The sequence below is a fragment of the Budorcas taxicolor genome, chromosome 19 (genome assembly GCF_023091745.1).
Source record: "Budorcas taxicolor isolate Tak-1 chromosome 19, Takin1.1, whole genome shotgun sequence".
Taxonomy (NCBI): Eukaryota; Metazoa; Chordata; class Mammalia; order Artiodactyla; family Bovidae; genus Budorcas; species Budorcas taxicolor.
Window position 1 is genome coordinate 24,858,118 of NC_068928.1, and position 23,448 is coordinate 24,881,565.

Below are 23,448 nucleotides of genomic sequence, written 5' to 3' on the forward strand. Positions count from 1 at the left end.
GATCTGAGTTTCCATGGGGAGGTGGGTGACATAACCTTCTGTGTCTGGTGAAGCCCTGGACCAAAACCCCCACTGATCATGCTTCTCGGTTCTTACAGTAGCCCTCCCTGAACTGATTAAATCATGGCGGGTGCGTAGCTGCTGGAGCGGTCACGGGCTCTCCCACCCGCGCTCCTGACTTAACCATCTGAGACCCTCTCTCCAAGATGTCCACATGCCCTGAGCTCCAGCACCCGCAACTATCGCCCAGACTCTCCCCTGCGGTAGGGGGTGGAGACGGAGGGCACTGAATGGGCGCCAGGGAGTTCTACTTCCCGCACGTGGCCCCTAGGTCCGTGGTTCTCCACAAACCCCCTCCGGGTCCTTGCCAGCCTCGGCGGCCGCGCGGCTCCGGCGTGACTGCGCCCCCGTCGGGCGGGAGGGGCTCTGCGGCCCTGCCCCCTCTCCGCCCCCCGGGGGCAGCACGTGTGGGGCGGGGCTGTGGTCCGAGCCCGGGGCTGATTGGGCGAGGGCCTGGTGGGCGGGGCCGGGCCGCAGCTGTCAGAGCGGCGGCGGCGGCGACCGCGGCGCATCGGGCTGAAACGGTGGCAGCGCTGCAGCCGGGGCCGGAGCGCAGGAGCCAACGGGGCCCGGCCGGGATGGTGCAGCGGCGGCTCCTCGGCGCACACACGCACTGAGTGGGCCCAAGCTGGGCCCCGCGCCCCCCGCGCCCCCCGCCGCCCCGATCCCGGCCGGCATGATGTGCCTGGAATGCGCCTCGGCGGCGGCGGGCGGCGCGGAGGAGGAGGAGGCAGACGCGGAGCGGCGGCGCCGGCGCCGGGGGGCGCAGCGAGGGGCCGGCGGTGGCGGTTGCTGCGGGGCGGGGGCAGCGGGCGCCGCTGGAGTCGCGACCGCCGACGATGAGGTGCAGACGCTGTCGGGCAGCGTGAGACGGGCCCCTTCCGGACCCCCCAGCACCCCCAGCACTCCCGGCTGCGCAGCGGCTGTCAAGGGCCCGGGCGCGCAGCAGCCCAAACCAGCCAGCTTGGGCCGCGGGCGGGGGGCAGCCGCCGCCATCCTCAGCTTGGGCAACGTGCTCAACTACCTGGACAGGTACACCGTAGCAGGTGAGCGAGTGCCCCACCCAGTCCGAGAACCAGGACCCTCTGCCTGGAGGTACCCCGGGGCAGACCCCTATATCCAAGCCTTTCGTGGGGTCCCAAAGGCCTTCGCCTCAGGTACCACTGGGCAAGTGATGCCCCCAAGACCTACTGGTCCAATCCTGGGACCGCCTCCGCACCCCCCGGGCCAGGGGTAGGGGGAGTCCCCACCCCTGGAGTAGCCCGCGCATCCTCGCCAGCCCTTGACGTCCCATCCGTTGTCCTCTTCTCCGAGAGTCTCCTTTGCGTCTCTCTGCGTTCTGGCCTTCGCGACCCCTCCCGCCCCAGCCTCAGATTCCTGGGCCTCTCCTCCCCTTCCCCCAGCCCAGGCTGTCTGTCCGTCGGTAGCCGGTCAGTTCCTTCCTTCCTCCGCCGCCTCCACTCCTCTACGTGCGTGCCGCGAGAGCGCGCGCCCCTTGCGGGTGTGCGCCAGAGGAGACCAAGTGTGTGCTCGCGGGCGGCGCGTATGTGTGTGTGAGCGTGTGAGCGCGTGGCTGACAAAGGCTTGGGGCTGCGGGGAGTGGAGGGAGGGGCGGGGCGGGTCCGCGGCGCCTGGGGACCCAGGATGAGGTTTGCAGCTGGCCCTGGCTAGAGGCCTGAAGACTCTTCCCCCTCTTCTCTGTCGCTTGGGGCCTGGGGTAGAGCGCAGGCCACTGGGGCAGGAGAGGGACTGCCTAGTCCTCTGTGAGCGTCTCCGCGAGCCAGCCTCCTCGGGGAGGGGGTAGGGGTCGATAGAACAACTGAGTTCTCGCCGGGAATCTGCTCCTCTGTGCTTGGTGTGTGACCTTGGGCCGGTCTTAGCTGGTGTTTAGGTCTCTTCCCCGTTCTGAGGTGGTTGATCCTCAGACCCTCGGGATGAAACAGCCTTCTGGAAATTCTAGTCTGCTGGCTCCCCTCCCCCAGTTCTCAGGGGTCTGTGAGCAGGGACTTTTCCCTAAATTGAGCTGCTCCTGGGTGGGAATGGTGCAGCCTTAAGAGAAAAGGACTTGGGCCAGACTTGCATGTGGGGGCTCTCTGCCATAGGAGACTAGTGACTGAATCCCTGACATCCTGGCCTGCTGGCCCCAGAACCTGCCTCACCACAGCTTAGTAAAATCTGCAACTACAAAAATGAAAAAAAAAAACAAAACAGGGAGAAATTTTGGACAGACTCTACAGAGAACTTTGTGCCCATGACGAGGGGCACTTCCTGGCCTAAACCATAAAGCATGACGCCACCTGGGCCCCCCTTTCTGGGACTCAGTCTCCCTGTCTGTTGAATGGGGTTTTGTGTCAAGTGGAAGGGAGAACTCTGCTGGGAGAGCAGAGGCTTCTGCTTTCCCCGACTCCCACTTTCAAAATCTTTTATCTCTCTGTTGCTCTCTGGGGGAAGTTGCAAGGGGGTACCCCTGGCACAAGTTTCTGGGGCGAGCTGTCCCCAGGGGACTCTTACTTTGGTCTGGTGAGCTGGAGTAGTCAGCATCATCCAAGTACACCAGCCCATCTCATGCATGTGCCATCCTGTCTGGGACCTGGGAGCTTAGGTGCCACCCAAAAGAGGGGAGAAGTCAGAGAACACGGGTGGGGGGCGAGGGGCGGACCTGCGGGTAGCGCAACATCAACTTCTGTCCACAGATGAGCCAACCAAGGCCTTTGTCCACAATGGCTCAGAGAGGGCACAACAAAACTGGCATTCCATCTAAATCCATCTACTTGGTTCCCACCTCTCAGCTGGGCAATGAGTGGCCTGCTTCTGGCTCTGTCATACCAACTTGTCTTTTCAGGCCCCAGACCACCCCCCCAACCCCCGGCCCCACCGACCCACACTCTGACATTCTTAGGGAAACCAACTCTGCCTCGTGGCTGAGGTGGGAGGGTGGACTCAAGGAGGGCTGGAACTTATCTGCCCCCACCCCGACGGGGGTCCCAGAGTCAGAATGGGAGAATAAGGTAGGAAATTTTTGGTAAATTGGTAACAGGGGGTGGAGCAGTAGGGAGGAAGGTCCTGAAAGCTCTGTGCAAACACTGCCTGAGCTGTGTATTCCCCTTCTGTCCTGCCAGGGAGGGCCGGGAGCCCCTGCTCCACCCTGCGCCCTGCACACAGCACACACAGATTTCCTCTCCGGATAAGCCTGGCTCCCTCCCTCTCTCTTTACTGTCGATTCTCCTACCACCACCCCCTTGTTGCCAAGTTCAGTTTTCAGGAAGATTTACTGTCTCTATGGCAACTACTATGGCTTGATGTGTCTTGGGAGGCAGGGGGCGGTTTGGGGGGATCGCAGGGGAGTGGTCATCTCAGGCTTCAGTCCACCTGTTGCTGACTGTCCAGCTGGGACAGATGAGGCGATGCTGACAGTCCATGGCTCAGTCATCTTGGATATTTGCACTCACCTGATCCCTGAGAACCTCACCATCTGGCCCTGGCTCCCCCATAAAAAAAAAATGGGGAGAGTTCCCACACTCTTCCTTTCAATTCATCCTGCGCATTTCTGTTTTCATGGTATAGACCATTGGTCCAAAAGAAATATAAGGCAAACCACGAATATAATTTAACATGTTCTAGGAGCCACATTTAAAAAAGTAAAAAGAATAGATGAAATGAATGAACAACATTTTATTCCACTTACTGTATCCAACATCATCAACATAGAAGCTCTTGATGGGATAGTTTGCCTACTTTTCATACTGAGTTTCAAAACTCAGTGTATTTTGCATTTATAGCACATGTCAGTTTAGACTAGCTGTATTTCAGGTTCCCAATAGTCATAGTAGCTTGGGGCCACCACGATGGATAATGAAGGTCTAGAGTTTTTGATGCCAGAGTTCATGTCCAGGCTCTTCAGATTCCCAGCTGTGTGGCCTTGAGGATGTCGCCTGGGCCTTCCGGGTGATTACTTCCTCCCCTCTACCTCCCAGGGTTCTGGTGTAACTGAGAATGTCTCTTATGCCAGGGACAAGGCCAGACTCCTAGGAGATCTTCACTTTTCCTTGCTCTGCCCAAGCTGTGGCCCGATCATTGTGCCCTCTTATTTCTCGCTTTCTCACAGTTCCTTTTAGGATTCCTTGGCAAATCTCCCCCTTCTTCACCAGGGCTGTTCTCCATCCTGGGAACTCCGGTAGGTTCTGCCTCCATCCTAGCATTCCCAGCGCCACCGCCACAGGGTGATCGAGCTAATTACGGCTTCTTTTTCTCCTCCTTCCCATGAGAACCCCCTGAGGGCAGCAGGCCTCAGAAGCAGGTGAGAAGGGCCAGGCTCCCACTCTGGCTTTTCTTACTGAGCGTTGCTTCAGCTGGATGGAACTGAAGTAGCCCAGAAACCACCTCTTAACCCTGCCTTCCACCTCCCTGGGTGGATGGGGACGCAGATGCTGGGAGAGAGCTGGCATTTATCCAAGGTCACATGGTAGGGCGGAGCAGGATCAGAACCCTCCAGTGTGGTCTTCTCTCCAGGGCAGGACAGCGCATGTCCCCCTGCTTCTGACCTGGAACACTGGAGATTCCGCTGGCCAGAGCGGAAGCCCTCTGGGCAGATGAATTTCAGCTTAGTTTAACAGCAGCAGTTTGAGCTCCCCTAGGGCACACTGCTCCCACTCCCAAGGCCCCTGTCAGCCTGGCAGCCACTCACTCTGCATTCTGAGCCCACTTGTGGCTGCCAGGTCAGGAGAAGGGGCGGAGCCTCTCATTTGAGGGTCCTGAGTCTCACCTTACCAACGCAGCACCATGGTGCCTGAGAAGCCTGTGCCCCTTGCTCTGCCCAAGCTTCCATTCTTCCATCTGTAGAAGAGAAGCAGAGCTGAGGGTGTAGGAGGCAGCATTCTTTCCCTGGAACCAGGCCCAGCAAGGAGTTGGCATGGCCCTGTTCATGGTTGCTGAATGACTATTTGAGAGCTGAGATTCTCCCCTAACTTCTCTGGGGGCACCTGTTCCCTTCCTGAGACCCAGTTTCCTTCCCTTTGATCCAGCCCCTTGGCAGACCAGGCACTTGAAATCGGGTGGAGCAGGGGCTGGTGAGGAGGAGAGGCAGAGCCCTGCCCTGGGGGAGTCTTTTCTGCCAAAGAAGCTGAGACCGGTATCCATGGCAACTGCTCACTAACACAAACCCAGAAGGAGAGAGGAGTACAGGGACCCAGCCTGGAATGCAGGCCTGGCAGGGAATGGGGGCTTCCCCAAACACCTGAGCTGGGCGCAGGAAGGGCTGCCAAGCATGGGCTCTTGGCTCTTTTTCTTTTTTTTTTGTCTGCTTGGTTGAATCTGTCCAGAGCTAACACTTAGGGGAACGGAGGCTCCAGGCCTTCTGCAGTGTCACCTGAGTGTGTAGAAGCCAGGTCAGTCCCCATGCTCTGTGGCTATCTCTGTGGATAAGGATTATCAACGCCACTCCTGCCCTGCCCCTTCAGGTGGCTTTGTTTGACCCCTTGAGCGGGCCCTGCCTTGGTCACCACCAAGTCAGCACTACGTCAGGTCTGCAGGGTGGGGTGTCCCAGGGCCACATTCCAGAATGGCTGTCTAATAGGTCAGTGTCCAGGTGCACCGCTGGGCCGGCCTGGAATGCCAGCACCCCAGTGACTAACCACTAGCAGCCCATTTTCCAGCTCCTTTTTCCTCCTTAGGCACCTTCCGGTTGGATCTGTTGGCACCTCCTTTGTGCCATTGTCCTGTCCGAGAAGTGCCTTGAAACTTACTACCTTGGTTTGGAACTCAGGGCCAGTGACCGGCCCAGCCTGTGCCTTTGTTTCCCCTTTGTGAATGGGGCAGGAAGGCTGCAGAGTATAGCCTGGGCTGAGAGGGAGGTTGCGGGGCCAGAGCTGCTCAGAGAGGAGTTTTGTGTCCCTTCCCTGACAGGAAGTGGCTTTTGTTTCTGCCTGGGTGTGAAGTGAAGTTGCTCGGTCATGTTCGACCCTTTGCAATCCCGTGGACTGTAGTTTACCAGACTTCTCTGTCCATGGAATTTTCCAGGCAAGAGTACGGGAGTGGGTTGCCATTTCCTTCTCCAGGGGATCTTCCTGACCCAGGGATTGAACACAAGTCTCCTGCATTGCAGGCAGGCGCTTTACCGTCTGGGCCACCAGGGAAGCCCTGGGTGTGGGGACCTGAAATCCTGAGGGTAGATGGGGGTTGAGAGCACAGGAGGCAAAGAAGACACTGTCTTGATCCCCAGGCCTGTGGTGCTGGGCTCCCCATGGGCCCTGACGATCTCCTGGGCTGCTCCTGGCTTTGTCAGAGTTGCTGTGTGACATAAGGCAGATCCTGACCCTCTCTGAGCCTTGAATCCACAGTAGAAGATTTTGTTCCTCTTTTTCTGTGGTCAGGGTCTTGCTCCCAAGGGTAGTATGGGGCACGTGACTTGGTCTCAGGGACTCTCACCTGCTAGACTTCAGCTCTGCCTATATCTCCCTTTCCCAAGATAGCCAGGTCTGTTTCCCTGTTGCTGCAGGGGCCAAACGTAGTTTTTGCTTATGGGCCTCAGTGGTGCCTCTGCCCTCCTTCCTGGAAGTCTTCCCTATGTCCCCTCCACTCTGCCCCACATCCACCATGGCCCCTACCCCTGTTATAGGCTAGCTGTTTCCCTCCAGCCTCAAGGATTGCTGAGCCTGGTCACCTCTGTGACCCCAGTACATGTGAGGGATGGGCATAGGCTTGGCGCTTGTTGGCCGACTATGTGACAGAATTGAGTTGCCCGAGCCTGGCCTGACCCCAAAGCCCATCCTTCTGGGTTGAAGGGGCACTGGTAGGTTTGGATGACCCTGGACCAGGATAGGCCCCTGTGGCCAAGGCTGGGGCTTCTCTTGTGGTGGCTGGTGCTGCCCTTTTGTGCTGACCAGGGCTCACAATGAGCTACAAGCCTCGTGTCTCCAGGAAGGAAGTGGGGGCAGTGGTCAGTGTGGTCCCTGTCTGCCCCGCCCACAGACCTGACAATGGGCTCCCTGGCTCCGTGCTGGGCAGAATGGCTCCTGTACATGCAGGAGGGCACTGGGGTGGTCCTGCCTCTTCTGCAGGTGGGGCACTGGAGGTGAAGGGCTGGTCCCAGGTCACACTGCCAGGTGGGATGAAGCAGGACGATGGTCCTGGCCCTCTCTTGGTGGTTGAGGGGTGGGTGGAAGGAGCCCTAGGTGAAGATGTGGCTGAGGGCAGAAGCATTTCTTTTAGAGTGAGAAAGAAGCAAGAATGATGCACTAGCCAGTTTGGAGGTTAGCGGTGCGGGCCCCATCTCCTGCCTTGCCCTCAGTTCTCTGCCTCCATGGTGACCTTGCTGGGGTCTTCTCCTCTCCCCCACCCCTCCATCATGGAGTCTTCATGATCCCTTCCCTGCCCAGCATGGACTTGCCAAATGGGATCTCTGACTGCAAGGAGCACAATTATGCTACGTAAACTGTAGAGGGCTGTGCCTGGGGTGGGATGTTGTTACTTAGTCACTCACTGTTTGGAGCACCCAGGTGAGAGTGGCTGGTGTGGATGTTGAGAGGGGGCTGGCTGCAGCCTCTTTTCTGGTGTTTTTGGGGGTGAAATGGGGAGCACAGGCCAGATCGGGGAGCTTGGAGGCCAGCTCAGCTTACCTCCCGCCTGGTCTTCTGTGGTCTGTTTCCTTCATCTTCTGAATCTCAGTATTCCATCTGAGAAGTGGGAGTGGGTGTCGCCGGTCAACCTTAGCCCGCTCGCACAGCATACAGGGAGATGGCTGAGGGTTCGTGGGCTTGAGCCACGCCGTTCCGAGGTCTCTTATCTCTCCCCACCCTCTCTCCCCCCATTCCTTCTTGGCCTTATCCTGGGTCTGTGTCCACACAGGCCACACCCTCCATGGGTCACGATAAGGGTGTGACCACCTTGTCCCTGGCCCCTGGTGGTCTTGGGAGTCCTTGAGCCAGAACAGGGCCGGAGAGGCTGAGATGGGAAAGGAGTGGCCCTGCAAAGCCCCCAAATTGCTAAGGCTGAGTCCGGTTCCAGGAAAGCTGGCCCCAAATGATAGACCAGAACCACAGGCCAGAGGCCCAGCTGCCTGTCTCCGCCCACTCTGGGCAGAGAGGCTTGGTGGGGAGTAGGGGATGGGGTGGGGTGTTGGGGGAAGGCTCTCTGCTCTCCTCAGGCTGGCAGGGTCTGCAGGCAGGGCTCTGGGTAGGGAGGGGTGCTATGGATACTCTTTAAGGGGCCAAGTATGGAGTCTAGGTCTTCTAGGGACAGGCTGAGACTGTGGGGCTGGGGTCCTATCCTCACGGTCCCTGCAGAGATGACCACTAGGCTGTCCTGACATTGATGATCCAGATTTGTAGGCAGACGTGGGGGGTAGGAGGGAGGGTGTATATAGAACAAACTCGGTTAAGATTTAGGATGGACACACCAGGGATGTCTAGGGATTCTGGGTCACTCTCAGATGGGCAACCTGGGCCCCAGAATAGAGGCCAGATGCTCCCGGAGGTCACTCAGCTTGTCCCTGGGGGATTGGGGGAGGATCTTGCCCTGTGGACACTCTGGGGCAGGTAGAAGTGAGTGTGCTTGACAGCCCGGGTCCCTGGCTGAGGAACTGCCTTGGTCAGTCCCTTTCGGCTCAGGAAGGAGGGGGTGGGTGCTGGTGGGGCCAGGCTGTGGTTTCTTAGCCTGAGCCATTCAGAGCCAGGTCAGCAGAGCCAGGCCCTCAGGCCCCTATAATTACCGGGGCGGGAACTACGGCCCAGTATGGTAGCAGGGGTGAGACTTCCAGACTGAGCCAGCTGTGAGGCTTCCAAAGGGGACCAGGGTCCCTCTGAGAGGGAGCAGCCAATGGCAAGCAGCACCCGCCATCTGCCCCCATTTTGGAGAAAAGAACACTGAGATGGGGGTTCCCATTCTCCAGAAACTGATCACAGGGCGGGGCTTTTCCCCATGAGTTAATGATCTATGATCAGGTTTATAAGGTTTATAACACTTATTGACTACCTACTATGTGCCAGGCACCCTTCCAAGCATTTTACAGGATTAACCCATTTAAACTTCACAACTATATAAAGCAGATGTTAAAATTTATTCTTGTTATGGTATATAGACATACATATATATATATGAATATTACTCAGCCACAGAAAAGAACAAAACAATACCATTTGCAGCCACATGGATGGGCCTAAAGATTGTTATGCTGAGTGAAATGCATCAGACAGAGAAAGACAACTATCATATGATATCGCTTATATGTGGAATCTAAAAAAAATGGTACAAATGAACTTATTTACAAAATAGAGTTACAGATAAAGAAAACAAACTTATGGTTTGTTACCAAGGGGGAAAGGCAAGGGGAGGGAAAAATTTGGAGATTGGGATTGACATGTATACTCTGCTGCTGCTGCTGCTGCTAAGTCACTTCAGTCGTGTCCGACTCTGTGCGACCCTGTAGACGCAGCCCACCAGGCTCCTCTGTCCCTGGGATTCTCCAGGCAAGAACGCTGGAGTGGGTTGCCATTTCCTTCTCCAATGCATGAAAGTGAAAAGTGAAAGTGAAGTCGCTCAGTCATGTCCAACCCTCAGCGACCCCATGGACTGCAGCCTTCCAGGCTCCTCCGTCCATGGGATTTTCCAGGCAAGAGTACTGGAGTGGGGTGCCACTGCCTTCTATACTCTGCTGCTGCTGCTGCTAAGTCGCTTCAGTCGTGTCCGACTCTGTGCGACCCGGTGGACTGCAGCCTACCAGGCTCCTCCGTCCATGGGATTTTAGTATATATAAAATAGGTAACTAAAAAGAACCTACTGTATAGCACAGAAGACTCTATTCAATACTCTATAATGACCTATATGGGAAAATAATCTAAAAATGAGTGGAGATATATGTATATATATAACTGATTCACTTTGGTATCACTTAGAACTAACACAATATTGTAAATCAAGTATACTGTAATAAAAATTAATTTTAAAAAATTAATCCTTGTTATAGAGGAGGAAACTGGCACAGAGAAGTTAAATTACTTGCCTGAGACCACATAGCAGGGAAGGTGGAGAAGTCAGGATTTGAACCCAGAGCCCATGCGCCTAGGAATTCAGCTATGTTGCCTGCTACTCTGAGAGAGGCAAGGGGGACTGCACTGGATGACGAGGCAGAAAGAGATCTTGGGATCACGTCCCAACCTTGCATCTGAGGCTGGTCTGAACTGGGGGCTCCTGACGTCGGTGTGGATTTCCTCTTACACCGCAGCCTTTTGGAGGACTCAGTGATGTCAGCAGGTTGGGTTCTGGACCTGGCTCCTCTGGGGGTGATTGAGGGGCCAGCAGTGATGAGGAGTCACTGTGAATATCTGTGACCAGCCAGATGGATGAGTCATCCAGCTCTGGGGGTACCTCAAGGTTACAGGCATCTCTTCACTAAGAGCCCCAAAGGAAGGAGCTGGGGTGTGGAAGAACCTTGGTAGACATGAGCTTGGATCTGGGCCCTGGATGAGGTGGAGATTAACAGGTGGAGATGAACAGCCCAGGAAGAGGGCATGGCTGTGTCAAGGCTTTGGAGGCCTGTGGACCATGATGTGCAAGCCACAGGGGTTCAGACCACCCAGGCCAGTGGTTTCCAGTTAGCTGGACAGTGTGTTAATAGATTCCTGGCTCTCGCTTCTAGACAGGGTGATTGTGCAGATCTGGAGCATGGAGGCCTCAAATGTGAGACGAAGTCTGGGCTGAATTTGGGTGGTAATGCAAAGCCACTAAACCCTAGTGCGGCAGCCACGCTCAATGAGCTAATAATTTGCTTCCACTCTCAGAACAGTGTCTGGCATGTAGTGAGCCCTCAGTGCACATTAACACCCATATTACTGTTGTCATCAGCGGTAGTATTATGCACAAGGGTCCTGGGCCGTGTATTTTGAAGACCCCTAGGTCTCCAGGAGATAGTGAAGGACAGGGAAGCCTGGTGTGCTGCAGTCCATGGAATCGTGAGGAGTTGGACACGACTGAGCAACTGACCAGCAACAACTTAGATGACTCTGAGCCCTGGCCAGAGCTGAAACTGCTGGGCCACAGCCTTCGCTCCTTGAGTCCAGAGACTGTGATCTCTGAAACCCTGGCCCAGGACTTAATAAGAAGCTGATAAGTGCTTGTGTGATCAGGCTGCCTGAGGGGTGCTGGGTGGATGGGAGAGGCTAGAGGCAGGGAGTCCAGGGAGGAGATCGGTTGGAGACGAAGAGAGAGAATCCTTGGGACCCATTCATGGGAGGTGAGGGGGTGTCGTGGCCGACTCCCAGTGTCTGGCCTGGGGAGTGGACCAGGTGGTGGAGTCGTGGAGTTGGGGTCAAGGTGACTGTGATGCTGAGGGATGAGAAAGCCTGTGGGACTGAGCCACCAGGAGGTGGTTGGCTTCAACCGAGGATGGAAGTGAGGACATTGAGTTGGGAGGGATGAAAATTCTTCTAAGAACTTTAGCTATGGAAATTCCCTGGCAGTCTAGAGGTTAGGACTCAGCACTTTCACTGATGTGGCCTGAGTTCAGTCCCTGGTTGGGGAACGAAAAAAAAAGAAAAAAAGAACTTCATCTGTGAAGTGTTAGTCGCTCAGTTGTGTCCAGCTCTTCGCGACCCCATGGACTGTAGCCCACCAGACACCTCTGTCCATAGAATTCTGCAGGCAAGGATACTGGAGTGGATAGCCGTTCCTTTCTCCAGGGGATCTTCCCCACCCAGGGATCGAACCTGGGTATTCTGCACTGCAGGCAGACAGATTGTTTGCCATCTGAGGCACCCTGTGAAGGAGGGAGAGAAAAAGACCCGCTGGTAGTGGGGATGAGGCAGGACTGTTTTTACCACCAGGATCAGCGAGAGGTGAGTGCGTTTGTGGACTCTGCAGGAGGCAGGAGTGAGGGAGGTGCTGACAGCCCAAGGCAAGCCAGTGGCTAACCCAGGGCCAGCTCCCAGGAGGCAGAATGGGCAGCTGGCCTTGGACAAGAGGCGAGCCCCTTGGAGGCTTGAGAGGTGTAATTAGGGTCAATGGGTAAGAAATTCAGGTGCTCCTGCTTCTCCAGAATGTGTTTTCTTGGCTCAGGGACAAGGACCCTGTGGACAGAGGACAGTCGTGGCTGTGGATTTGGGGTGACTGCCTGGAGAAGCCTGGATCGGGAGCTGTGGCCATGGGTGGGGGGAGCTGCGTGTGGGACGGAAGCCCCACCTTGCACACCCTGGGCTTGGTGGAATGGGCTGGGTCTGAGCTGTAGGAGGCTGCTCCTGGGCGTGAGGCCCGTCCTGTGACCCACTAAACCTCAGCCTCCAGGAAAGAGGCTAAAAATAAGGCTGTGGTGAAGAAGGGAGGGGGGTTGTGTGGGTCCAAGCCAGCCTGGAGCCCAGAGGAAAATCTGAGACGACCTTCGGGCTGCTGTGACACACGCTTCCCGTGCCAGCAGCCAGTAGGATCTCACCCGCCTGCGGCAGTGGCCCTTTGCAGGCCTGGAAGAGGGAAAACAACCCAGAAAGTCTTGGGCAGGGCCTGACCTGGAGTCTTACAGCCCGCCCGAGGCCCTGTTCCCTGGGGCGGTTTCTCTGACTTTCTGCCTGGAATTCAGGCCTTGGGTCCAGGCTGGATTGCAGGGGGCTGCTGGGACAGGGGCATTCAAAGCTTCCTATGCCTTGGGGTCTAGACTGCTCAGGAGTTCCCGGGCGCCCTGGATGCCCATCTGGATGTAGTGAAATATTCCTCCCCATTATGAAGCACTCTGCAGTGGAGGAAGTCAAGGAAGCCTTCCTGGAAGTGGAGGCAAATGCTGAACCTTGAAGTCATGGGTAGGGGAGTACATCCAGTCAGATGGCTGGGATGTGCCTTGGGGAGGAAGCAAGAATGTTTTGTTTCTTAAAATAATTTTGTTTGTTTAGGGCTGTGCTAGGTCTTCATTGCTATGTGAGGGCTTTCGCTAGTTGCCGTGAGTGGGGCCTACGGACTTCTCATTGCAGTGGCTTCTCTTGCAGCAGAGCTCTCAGGTGCAAGGGCTTCAGTACTTGTGGCATATGGGCTCAGTAGATGTGGTGCACAGGCTTAGTTGCCCTGAGGTTTGTGGACTCTTCCCAGACCAGGGATCGAACCCATGTCCCCTGCATTGGCAGGCAGACTCCCAACCACTGGACCACTAGGGAAGTCCAAGAGTGTTTAGATTTGCTGTGGACACATGCCGCCTTCATTGTGACCAGTTTGATGTGGGCTCCCTATCAGAAAGTGGGCCTGGGGTTACTGCAGAACCACGCCCTCCTCTGGGCTGTGGGTGGGGACCCAGTACAGGACCCTGAGGGAGTGGTACCCCCCTACCATCTCTCTCTTTTTAAAAAATTTTTAATTGGAAGAAAACTGCTTCACGGTGTTGTTTTGGTTTCCGCTGTACATCAGTCATATATATCCCCTTCTTCTTCTCCTACTGTCTCTTGGTTCTCCCCATCTTTCTGTTTGCCCAGTGCCTAGATTGTGACAGTCTCTGTCCTGGGTTCTAGAAATGACTTGCTATGGTCCCAGCTCTCAAGGGGCTCATGGTCCATTTGGTGCAGGGGTGACGGGGAGGCAGGCACCTGTCCATCTGTCTGAGCTTCTCCCCAACAGACAGTCCCTGGGGGTTGGCTGTGTGCCCAGCCCTGGGCTGGGGAGGGGGCTGGGCAAGAGCGAACCGTGCAGAAGCCATGGGACAAAAGAATGAGCTTGGGTTTTTGGTAATAGACCTGGTTTCAGACTTGCCCCTGACAAGGTGTGCTGTCTGACAAGCTATGTGATTTCCTGGCGCCTCGGTTTCCTCATATGTAAGCTGGGGATGATAACCCTGGATCATCATGGGTAGGAGGGCTAGAAATACCCCTTGTAGAATCGCACACAGTGCCTGGAACTCAGCAGGAACCAGCAACTAGGGGCTTTTTGCTCCTGGCCACAGGGGGTCCAAGGAGTTCATATCTATGTCCCTGTGTCTTCTCTGTAGAATAAGTTGATCCTAGTGTGACAAGCGCTAAAACAAGAATGGACTTGGGAGAGCGGGGGCCACGCACTTTCCCCCTTTTGGGAGGGGGAGAAATCAAGGGAGACTTCCCAGAAGAGGAGGCATCTAAACTAGTTTTGAAGGAATGGCAAGAATTAATTCAGTCAACAAAATTGCACCAGGGTAAGAAGAGGCAGCAGGTTTAGTTAGGGGGGCCATAGGTAGATTGGGGTGGCTAGAGAAAGGGGGTAGGGGTTGATGCCCTGAGAAGTGAGGCTGGAGGGTGATGTTGGCAGGGCTGAAGCTACAGCCCCGTGGCCTGATGAAGCCAGGGGAGGCACCAGTGATGGTGATTACGTGAGAGAGGGCTATGATCAGATCCAAAAGCTACAGGCCCGGGCTCAGGACTGGGAATGGGCTGTGAGGTGGAGAAGTGAGTGTGGGTGGCTCCCCAAACTCAGCCATGCCACCCATAGCCTCTGATGGAACTTGAGGCCTCTGAGTCTGAGTTAGGGGCACCTCGGAGGTCCCACTTGATGGCTCTGCCATCCACAGACCCAGGATTGGCCCCTGGTTTCCGCCTTCGAGGTAAAGTCGCAGCCCGCCCCGGTTATTAAGTCGTTAGCTGGGTCTCACACAGCCTCTTCATTATGGGTAATTATGGTGAATCCTCTCTGGGTATTAACAAGGAGGAGCCCAGCTGCTCTTGACTGACAGGCTGCTAGAACAGGAAATCACGGGGCATCCCAGCCCTGGGTTTTGGGTCGGGGGGACAGTGGCATCTTCTGCAGCACTACCCAGGAGCCCTGGTAGAGGGCTAGGTGAGGTCAGAGGGGCCAGGACGTTGCTGGCCTCCATATATCCAAGGCCCTGTCCGTCCACAGCTGTCGATTGTTTCTAATTGTCCTAGTTACCAAGCCCGTTGATGCTCCTAGTGGGAGTGCAGAGGTGGCTGGAAGTTGGGTGAAGGGCAGACATGGCCTCAAGGGCTCCCATTCCCCCAAGAAAGCAGGCCCGGAGCCCCACCTGGTTCCCTCTGCATCTTGGCTCCTCATTGGAAAATTGGGGGTCCTATTATACTCCCGAGGACAGCTGGGGGGACGTGTTTGTGCACATGTGCAGGTGAGCAAGTATAAGCATTGCCTGCGTGCTCTCACCACCCTCTCCTTGGTCAGAGGGCTTTCCCTGCAGCTTTCAGAGGCTGCCTATCCACTCTCTGGGGTGTGGGCTTCGTGGTCTCCCCTGAGGGCAGGGTCCACCTCTGGGGTTCCAGCACCTAGTCTGGGGCTGGGCCACAGGTGGTCAAGAGGCCCAGGCTGGCAGTAGGAGGCTTGGCTGCCCTAGGTGGGCTGAGTGATCATGGAGGCGCCTCGCTTGTCTGCTCCTCGGACCCCACACTGGCTGAGTGCAGGGTTAAACACCGCAGGATGGACGCTTGGCCTCCATGGCCCCGAGTGGCCTGGCTAAACTGGGCAGGGTGGAGTTCTCTAGTTGGGGCCAGGCTGGGCCCAGAGGGGTGGAAAGAGGACTGGGCAGAGGCTGAGGGTCACCTGGCTGGGGCAGAGAGGTGTGGGTGCCCTGGGCTCAGGCGTCTCCAATAATCACCCTCTGTCTTCTCCTCCCAGGTGTTCTTCTGGATATCCAGCAACACTTTGGGGTCAAGGACCGCGGCGCCGGTTTGCTGCAGTCAGGTGAGGCCCGTCTCCCATCCTGGTCCCCCCACCTGGCTTTCTACCCGGCGGGGATTCCCTGCCTATCTCTTCCGCGGTCCTGACTTGCTGAAAAGAACGTGAGCTTCGTGTCCAACATCCCACCTTGTCACTCACATAAGGCACCACTTCTCCCAGCCTCTGCTTCTATTCTTGTAAAACAAACAGCACCTGCCCTCAGGGCTGTGGGTAAGAATGTAGGCACCTGGGAATCACCTCTCAGATGCCAAAGCAGGAAATTCTAGCTGGTCAGCCTCGGAGCAGTTTGCAGACCTAGGGCAGAAGCCTGAGAAACCTGGGTCCCAGACGAGACCTGGGTCTGAGGTTCTCTGCCCTTCTCGCCTGGGATCCTGGCCTTGGGACTGATGGGGAGGCAGGGCCCATCCTCCCTGGGCCAGGGCAGCCTGGCAGGTGATTATGCAGTTATTCCAGCCTCTCTGCCCCTCCCTCCAGGGTCCATGTCAACCTTGCACCTGCCCAGTGGCCCTGTTGGACCTGAGCTCCTGGCCCTCCCTTGGGCTGTGGCCCTGCTGGCCGTGCCCTCAGCAGGACCCCCAGGCCGGGGCAGAGACTCGGAGCAATGTTACATCCTAGGGCTTGTCCTGACCCGGCCCTGACCTTGCTGTGTGGCCGGTTCCCTTGGCCCTGGTTTCCTCGGGCTTTGAGGCCCAGTTAGATGTGGGGGAGAAGGTCTGTGGTCTGCATTCCAGTCTGGGAACCCCGTCCCCTCCCGGGCTCTCTGGGGAGGCAGGGGTGGAGCGAGCTGGCTCCATCCAGGAACCTGCCTGACCTGTCTGGGTGGCATTCCAGCATGCCCAGTGCCAGGCCTCCTTGAGCCACAGCCACTCAGCCAGGCTCCATTTCTCACTTCCCAGGTGGGGTCTTCTGTGCTTAGAGAAAAGGCAGATGAATAGCTCCAGGGTTCAGTCCTAATAGGTGAGAATGGACAGAGCTGGGACTGGGGCAAGTCTGTGGGGCCCAGCTTCTCCTAAGGGCGTCCAGATCCCCCCTGCCTCTGCAGACATCACCTCCCAAGCCCCTCTGTGGGCTCCTTGCCCCCTCCCTGCCCTTGCTTGGCCTCCTTTGGCTGGGTCAGAGCAAGTCATCCTGCCCTGGAGCCTGGGACAGGTTCCTCCAGCCTCCTGGGCTCCGGGCAATGCACTGACCAGCACTTACAGCCTGGGAGACAGGGGAGACTGAGGTCAAGCCCGATGGGAGTGTGGGAGGGAGCAGGCTGCCAAGCTGGTGAGGGAAGGGCAGGAGGGAGCCTCGTCGCTCATCCTCCTCCCTCCAGAGCCCCTGAGTCACTGGGGACTCAGCCCAAGCCTCATCCCCTTCCAGGTTGCTGACTGATCTTCCCCCGCTCCCGCCTCCTCCATTCAACCTCCCATTGATGGAGGTCAGGGCCAGGGCCTCCACCCAGGGAGAGGGTGGGAGGGCTGCAAGGGTCGTGGCTTTGCCACAGTTATGCCCTGGGCTGTGCCTTTCTTGGTTAAGAGAGAAGTCACGGCAGCCCCTACTTTTCCCTGGTCACCTGGCTGGAGGTGGACAGACCATCCACAGCATCGTCTTCTTTGATTCGTCCTCCGCCAAGCTCCCTTTGGTCGGCTTCACTTTCAGGATGGAAGCATAGAGGTCAAGAGAGGGGAAGTGACTTGCTTAAGGTCTCATGGTGAGAGAGTAGCAGGCCTGGGATTGGGACTTCTGTGTATGGGGTCCTCTTGGCTTGGGAGGGGACACGGACACTCACTGGATTGGTGAGGCTTGTCCCAGGCGTCTGAGTGTCTGGCATTTCAACATTCTTGGGGTGAGTGCCTCTGGGCCATGCTGAGCATTTCCAGTACCCTCCAAGACCCTCTAGTTTTCGCTCTGTGGTCCTCATCCCACCCCCCACCCTGGGCACCAGCTGGGAGGGCTCCCCAGAGTGTCCTGGCCCTTCTGGCCAAGAAGCCAGGTGGGCTGGACCAGAACGTGACTCAGTGGGCTACCCGGCAAATCATCTAATTGGCCTGGCTCCAGGCACCTGTCTCTTCCCCAAGCACTGATAAGGTCGGAGCCAGGTGGAGGGCGCCAGCCAGGTGTTGGTGCTTGCCCAGATCAAAGGGCCAGGATTCAAGGCTGGGTTGCCTGCTTATTTGTGGGCACCAGGGGCTTCTGGGCCAGGAGACAGGGTTGGGGGGCAGGGGCAGAGAGTTCGGCCTGGGCCTGCCCGTGCTGTTTCCCCTGGGGACCAGAGCATGAAGGCTGGTTTGGGAAGAGCCTACTTTTGGCAGCCCCCTCGCATATTGCTGCCAGCTCTGAGCTGGCCCCTCAGCTGCAGCAGCCATAGCTCAGCCTCTGGGAAAGCCCACAGCAGAAGTACAGCTCTTGAGTCTTGCTGTCTTGGGAAGTCAAGAGTCCCCATAGCCTATACCTAAAGGGGCAGCTGTTGCTAAACCTACTGCTCAGCAGACCCTGCGCTAGGCTCTGCCTCGGACTCAGTCCTTGCATGCAGGAAAATTCCTTGTATTGATGGGAACAGAAGGCATATTTAGTCCCCACCCAGTGGAGACTGTGGGAGCCTGGGGTGGTGGTGGTTGTAGCAGAGAGCGTGGACCTAGCTGTGTCTGGTGGCAGGTCAAGACTTCCCCAAGGAGGGGACATTTGAGTGAGGCTTTGAAGGATGAATTGGAGTTTGCTCAGGGGAAAGCAGGGCTTCCCAGATGGCGCAGTGGTAAAGAATCTGCCTGCCCATGCAGGAGACGTAGGAGACTTGGGTTTGATCCCTGGGTCAGGAAGATCCCCTGGAGGAGGGATGCAACCCACTCCAGTATTCTTGCCTGGAGAATTCCATGGGCAGAGAAGCCTGGCTGGTTATAGTCTGTGGGGCCTTTAAAGAATAGGACGTGACTGAGCGCACACACACACAGGGGAAAGGACTTCAGTTAGCTTGGTGATCTGTCAGAGTTTCCCCCTTCCCAGCTGGATAAAATATGTCGGGAAAACATATTTAAATGACATAGCTGAGTTTGAAAGCTAAAGCTAGCAGGGACATTTCCAGGTGATAGAAACAAAGAGTTGAACTCACAAACAGGAGAGGGAGCTGGTACCAAAGCCAAGTGGGGACCAGCATATGTCTTAGAAGCTTGATACAGTATTTTTAATGTAAACATTTTTATCACGAAGACTTTCAGATATACACAAGTCATAGAATAATGTAACAGGTTTCCATAGATCTATCACCCAGATTCATCAAAGGATGACTAGTCTGGACCAGTTTCCAGACTTGGGGGTATTCTTTACTTTGAAGATTGTGCAGAGCAGATTTGGGTCCCTGTGTTTTTAGTTGATCACCAATATATGGGTGATTCAGTTTCTACCTGGGGTTTCCCTGATTTCAAGCTATATACCCAGGCTGATGGACAGTTTTTCCATCCGTGAAAAGACATCGCTTCCTTGGTTCAGCATTTTAGCAGAGAGCCGAGTCTAGCTCGTGCTTTGTACAGGCCTGGGAATTCCACCCACTTCCACAGACAAACATCTGTTTTCAGGAATCCCAGCAGAAATAAATACCAAACTGCTCCTTAGGGGAGCTGTCATGACCCAGGACTTGCACAGGATACAGGTGACAATTCCCACTGAAGACAAACCCAAATTCAAAATGAAACAGAGCATACAGGGAAACCCACATTTGTGGGAGAGAGTCCACCAGCTCCGAAAATGGGGAAACCCACTCCTAAAGAATTAGAACAGGCTCATTTGAAAGGACTTTACGTTAGGTATGTTGAACACTCAAAGCTCTAAAGAAAGAGTAGAATTTATAGGACTGGAATAGCACATTATTTAAAAAAAAAAAAGAGTAAGGAGATGTTTAAAAGCCCTAAATTCAAAATTCTGGAGTGAAAAATATAAGTATTAAAATGAAAAATAATTAGATGAGTTAGCAAGTAGACTAGACCCAGTTGAAGAGAAAATAAGTGAACGAGAAGCTGGATCTGAGGACACTGGCATAAATGCAACTCAGGGGAGCGGGGAGTGAGAGTGAGGGCTGTGCTGTTGCTGGCTCTGGTGTGAATTTTGTCGTGGGGAGAGCTAAGGTGAGGGGCTGGGGACAGCAGGCGGGGTCTGATGGTGTGGAGCATCTGGGTTTTGTCTGGAGGCAGCGGGGAGCCAGAGAAGATAGCAGAGCAGGGCTGGTCCCTGCAAGGTATGTGCATCAGGAGGGTCACGCTGAGGCTGAGTGTGGGAGCGGGTGGCGGGGGAAGCTGGGAGGCAACTCAGCGCTGGGGTTTGTGGCATCACGCGGAAGGGCTAGGATTCGGGGGCAGGGGTGCAGGGACAGAGGAAGGGCCAGCTCAGACTGAAACCAGACGGCGCCTTTGCTTTGGGACTGAGTCTCCCTCCCCACTTTGCTCCCTCCCCACTTTAGCCAGCCCGGCAATATCCTCCAGCTTTGGCAAAGACTCAGGTTCTGCAGGCAAAGTTGGGCAGCCCCCGTGGCTGTCCCCCCACGGCCCTCCTGTCTGAGAACCTCTCTTCCCGAGGCCTCAGTGGCCAGCCTAGGGTCTGAGACTAAGCAAAGTCTGAAAGAGGTGTAGTTCCCCTCCTTCCTTCCTCGAGTGTGGTGGGTGTCCAGGCACCGATGTGGGGTGGTGGGCGCTGATCTGGGTCCTCCTGGTCATCTTAGCCGGCCTGGGCCTCCATCCTCCATATCCCATGGGCAGGCATAGCCTGACTCCCGCAGCTCTGTGCCTGCCCGAGCTCCTTCCCTGCCCACAGGATGTGGAGGATGGCGAGTCTCCTTCCAATAATAAGTTGGTCGGATCCGGATTTTGTAAAAATAACCCTGGTCCAGCCCAGGCTGAGGTGGGGCTGGACACGTGCTCCAAGGCCACGGTGTGGGAGCCCAGGGCTCCCCCAGTGCAGACCTCACCCGCTCCTGCTCCAGGACTACCTTCTCAGCAGCCCCAGGGGGTGGGGTGTGGGGGTGGTGGTGGTAGAGGGGTTCCTGGGGCTGTCTGCCAGGGCTCAGAGCTCTCAGCGGGGGTTGCTCCTAGCTGTGGGTGCTGGCTTCCTCAGCAGGCCCACCGGGAGAAGGATTTCAGCCAGCACCACGAGAGGTGGAGGGCACCTTAGGGACGCTCTCAAGCCCTGATGACTTCCTGTTGGCCCTGCGAGGAGGAGGTGGGACTTCCTGGTGGCCCAGTGGTGAAGACTCTGCGCTTCCACTGCAGAGGATGCAGGTTCTGTCCCCAGGGACCTAGATCCCACAAGCATGCGTGCGTGCGTGCTCAACTGCGTCCGACTCTGTGACCCCATGGACTGTAGCCTGCCAGGCTCATCTGTCCATGGGATTCTCCAGGCAAGAATACTAGAGCGGGTTGCTCTTTCCTCCTCCAGGGGATCTTCCCAGTCCAGGAGTCGAACCTGCGTCTCTTGCATTGGCAGGTGGATTCTTTACCACTGTGCTATTCAGGAAGCTAGTGTTGGGAGGCAAAAAAATTAAAAAGTGGGAAGAGGGCATCGCCCATCTTGCAGAGGAAGCAGCGAGGCTCCGACCCAGCTTCTTCTGGTGAGCCAGGGGCTCCGACTCCTCCCACACCGCCCTCCGAGGCCCTGCCCCCTGCTCTGGCTCCCTGCCTGTGGCTCCATTGTCTGGGACCTGTGGGCTCAGCACATGTGAGCTGATGGAGGGCTTCCCCACGCCCTGACCACAGGATGTCCTCGTGCTGGGAAAGCCATCCCTACCGAGACCAGGGGTGGGGCAGCCACTCTGCCCAGAAAGCTCTCCTCGAATAAACAAAGACTATGGGGTTGGCGGTGGTGGGCCCGGGAATCTTCTAGCCTGGGCTGGTCTTTATTTTCATCAGAGCTTCCTACTGGCCAGAGAAGGCCCTGGCCCTTTTCTGGAACATGGGTCACCTGTCCAGGCCTTTGCCCATGCTGTTCCTCCCATCGGGAATTTGTTTTCCTCTGGTCCCTACCTGGTTGTGTTCAGGCCTCTCTGCTGGCCTGTGCCATCCCTGAGGGCCAGGAGAGGTCCTTTCTCTTGTCTGCCCTGAGCAGAAGGGGAGGGCTCTCAAGATGGATTGAGTCTTCCTGCTGACCTTGGACTCCCCTGTCCCCAAGGGGAAGGCCCTGAGGAACAAGGTAGGCCAAGGTCAAGAGGGTTGCTGTGTCATCTTGAGCAATTTCCTCCACCTTCCAGTGGCTCCAGCTGTAAAATGGGACTCGGTGCCCTTTGGCAGGATGAGGGTGGGGAAAGGGCGTGGCTGCTCCAACAGGAGTCCACCTGCAGTCCTGGGTGCCTCTGGCCGCCCAGACGAGCATGCACGAAACCAGTGGGGAAAGTGCCAGAGGGGCTGCCTTCAGGTTCTGCTGTGGACAGGAGGGTAGGGTTGGACCAGGACAGCTGGATGTTGGGCTGAGGCCTGACCCACCTCCTTCAGCCTCTCTGCACCCATCCAGTGGGGCCTTGTCTAGTGCTGCGGATCTCCCACTGCCCACTCACTAACCCGCCAGACCCGGTCCTAGGGGTTACGGCCTGGTCCCCGTCCCCATCCCCTGCTGCTCCCTCCATCACCTTCCCAGCTGCAGCCTCTTGCATCTTCCTGCTGTCCCTGACACACCCTGAACTTTCTCTGACCTTTGGAACATCAGCTGGGATCTTCTGCCTTCCCGGCCTGGCAGTCTGTAGTGTGATTTAGAGCAAGGACTTTGGAGTCAAGTTGGAGTATAAATTCTGGCTCAGCCACACACTAGCTGTGTGATGTCACTCCTTTAAGCCTCTATTGTGTCTTCTGTGAGATGAAGATAATAAAATCAGATTGAGAGGATCTGTGCTTATGTCCAGAGTACATCCCTGGGCCTTGCCTAGAATAAATGCTTCATAAATGGTAACTGCAGTTATTATTAATGGTCAGCATTATGGCTCATTAACAGTCATACGATTTGTAACTGATCTTCTGGTATTCTTGATTTTAAGTGTTATCATCACCACAGTAAATTCATATGGAGCCTTCAATGCCCAACTCTGGCATCACTGCCTCCAGGAAGCCTCCCTTCACTGTCTTGGCAGAATTTAGCCCTACTTGCTGGTTCCTTGGCATTTTAACTCTTTAAGCTGGTCAACCCACAGATGAGGTCTACTCCCTGGTTGGACAGCGGGGGCAACTCCTACTCTGATTTTTCTTCTGCCCACTCCCCACCTTGCAGAGACAGGCATAGAGGGAACGATTCTTCCTTTTTCCCTAACATGTGGAGTCCTCAGGAGACTGCAGTTTCTTTCCTACCTGTATTCTGCCCTGATCTCAGGCAGATCCTGGGAGACAGACCCAGCAGGAACAATTCTTTTTCTGGATACAAGGAAATAACTTCTACCTTGACCGATCTAAACAAGGGCCCTTTGTTGACCAAGGTTGACCCACTCTGGGCAGGGCGTGGCACTAAGCACTTTACAAGCACTATCTCAGTAGTGCCCAAAGCAAGCCGGGAGTTGCTATTTTTATCTTAATTTCACAGATGAGGAAGTTGGCACGCCGGAGGTGGCTTAGACTCCTGAGAGTTGATTGTTAAATTTTCAGGAATTGTGTGAGCTAGTTGTTAAGCACAGACCGTTGTTAAAAACTAAATTACATCAACTTACAATTAAACAGCATATTAAAAACAAAGGTAATAAACACTCAAGATTCATCACTTCCTAATTATTTTACTGCCTTGTACTTATTATCTACGTTCTTTAAGTTATTTATGTCTGTT

General features: G+C 55.8%; 1 protein-coding gene across 1 annotated transcript in view; it reads left to right on the forward strand.

Annotated features, from left to right (window-relative positions):
- Positions 1-721: 721 nt before the first annotated feature.
- Positions 722-23,448, forward strand: part of SPNS2 (SPNS lysolipid transporter 2, sphingosine-1-phosphate) — a 37,009-nt gene continuing 14,282 nt past the window's right edge. Inside the window, exons 1-2 of the mRNA XM_052657084.1 lie at positions 722-1,106; positions 15,628-15,693. Of these exons, the coding sequence (XP_052513044.1) occupies positions 737-1,106; positions 15,628-15,693 (436 nt within the window). The 5' untranslated portion in view covers positions 722-736. The remainder of the gene's footprint in view (positions 1,107-15,627; positions 15,694-23,448) is intronic.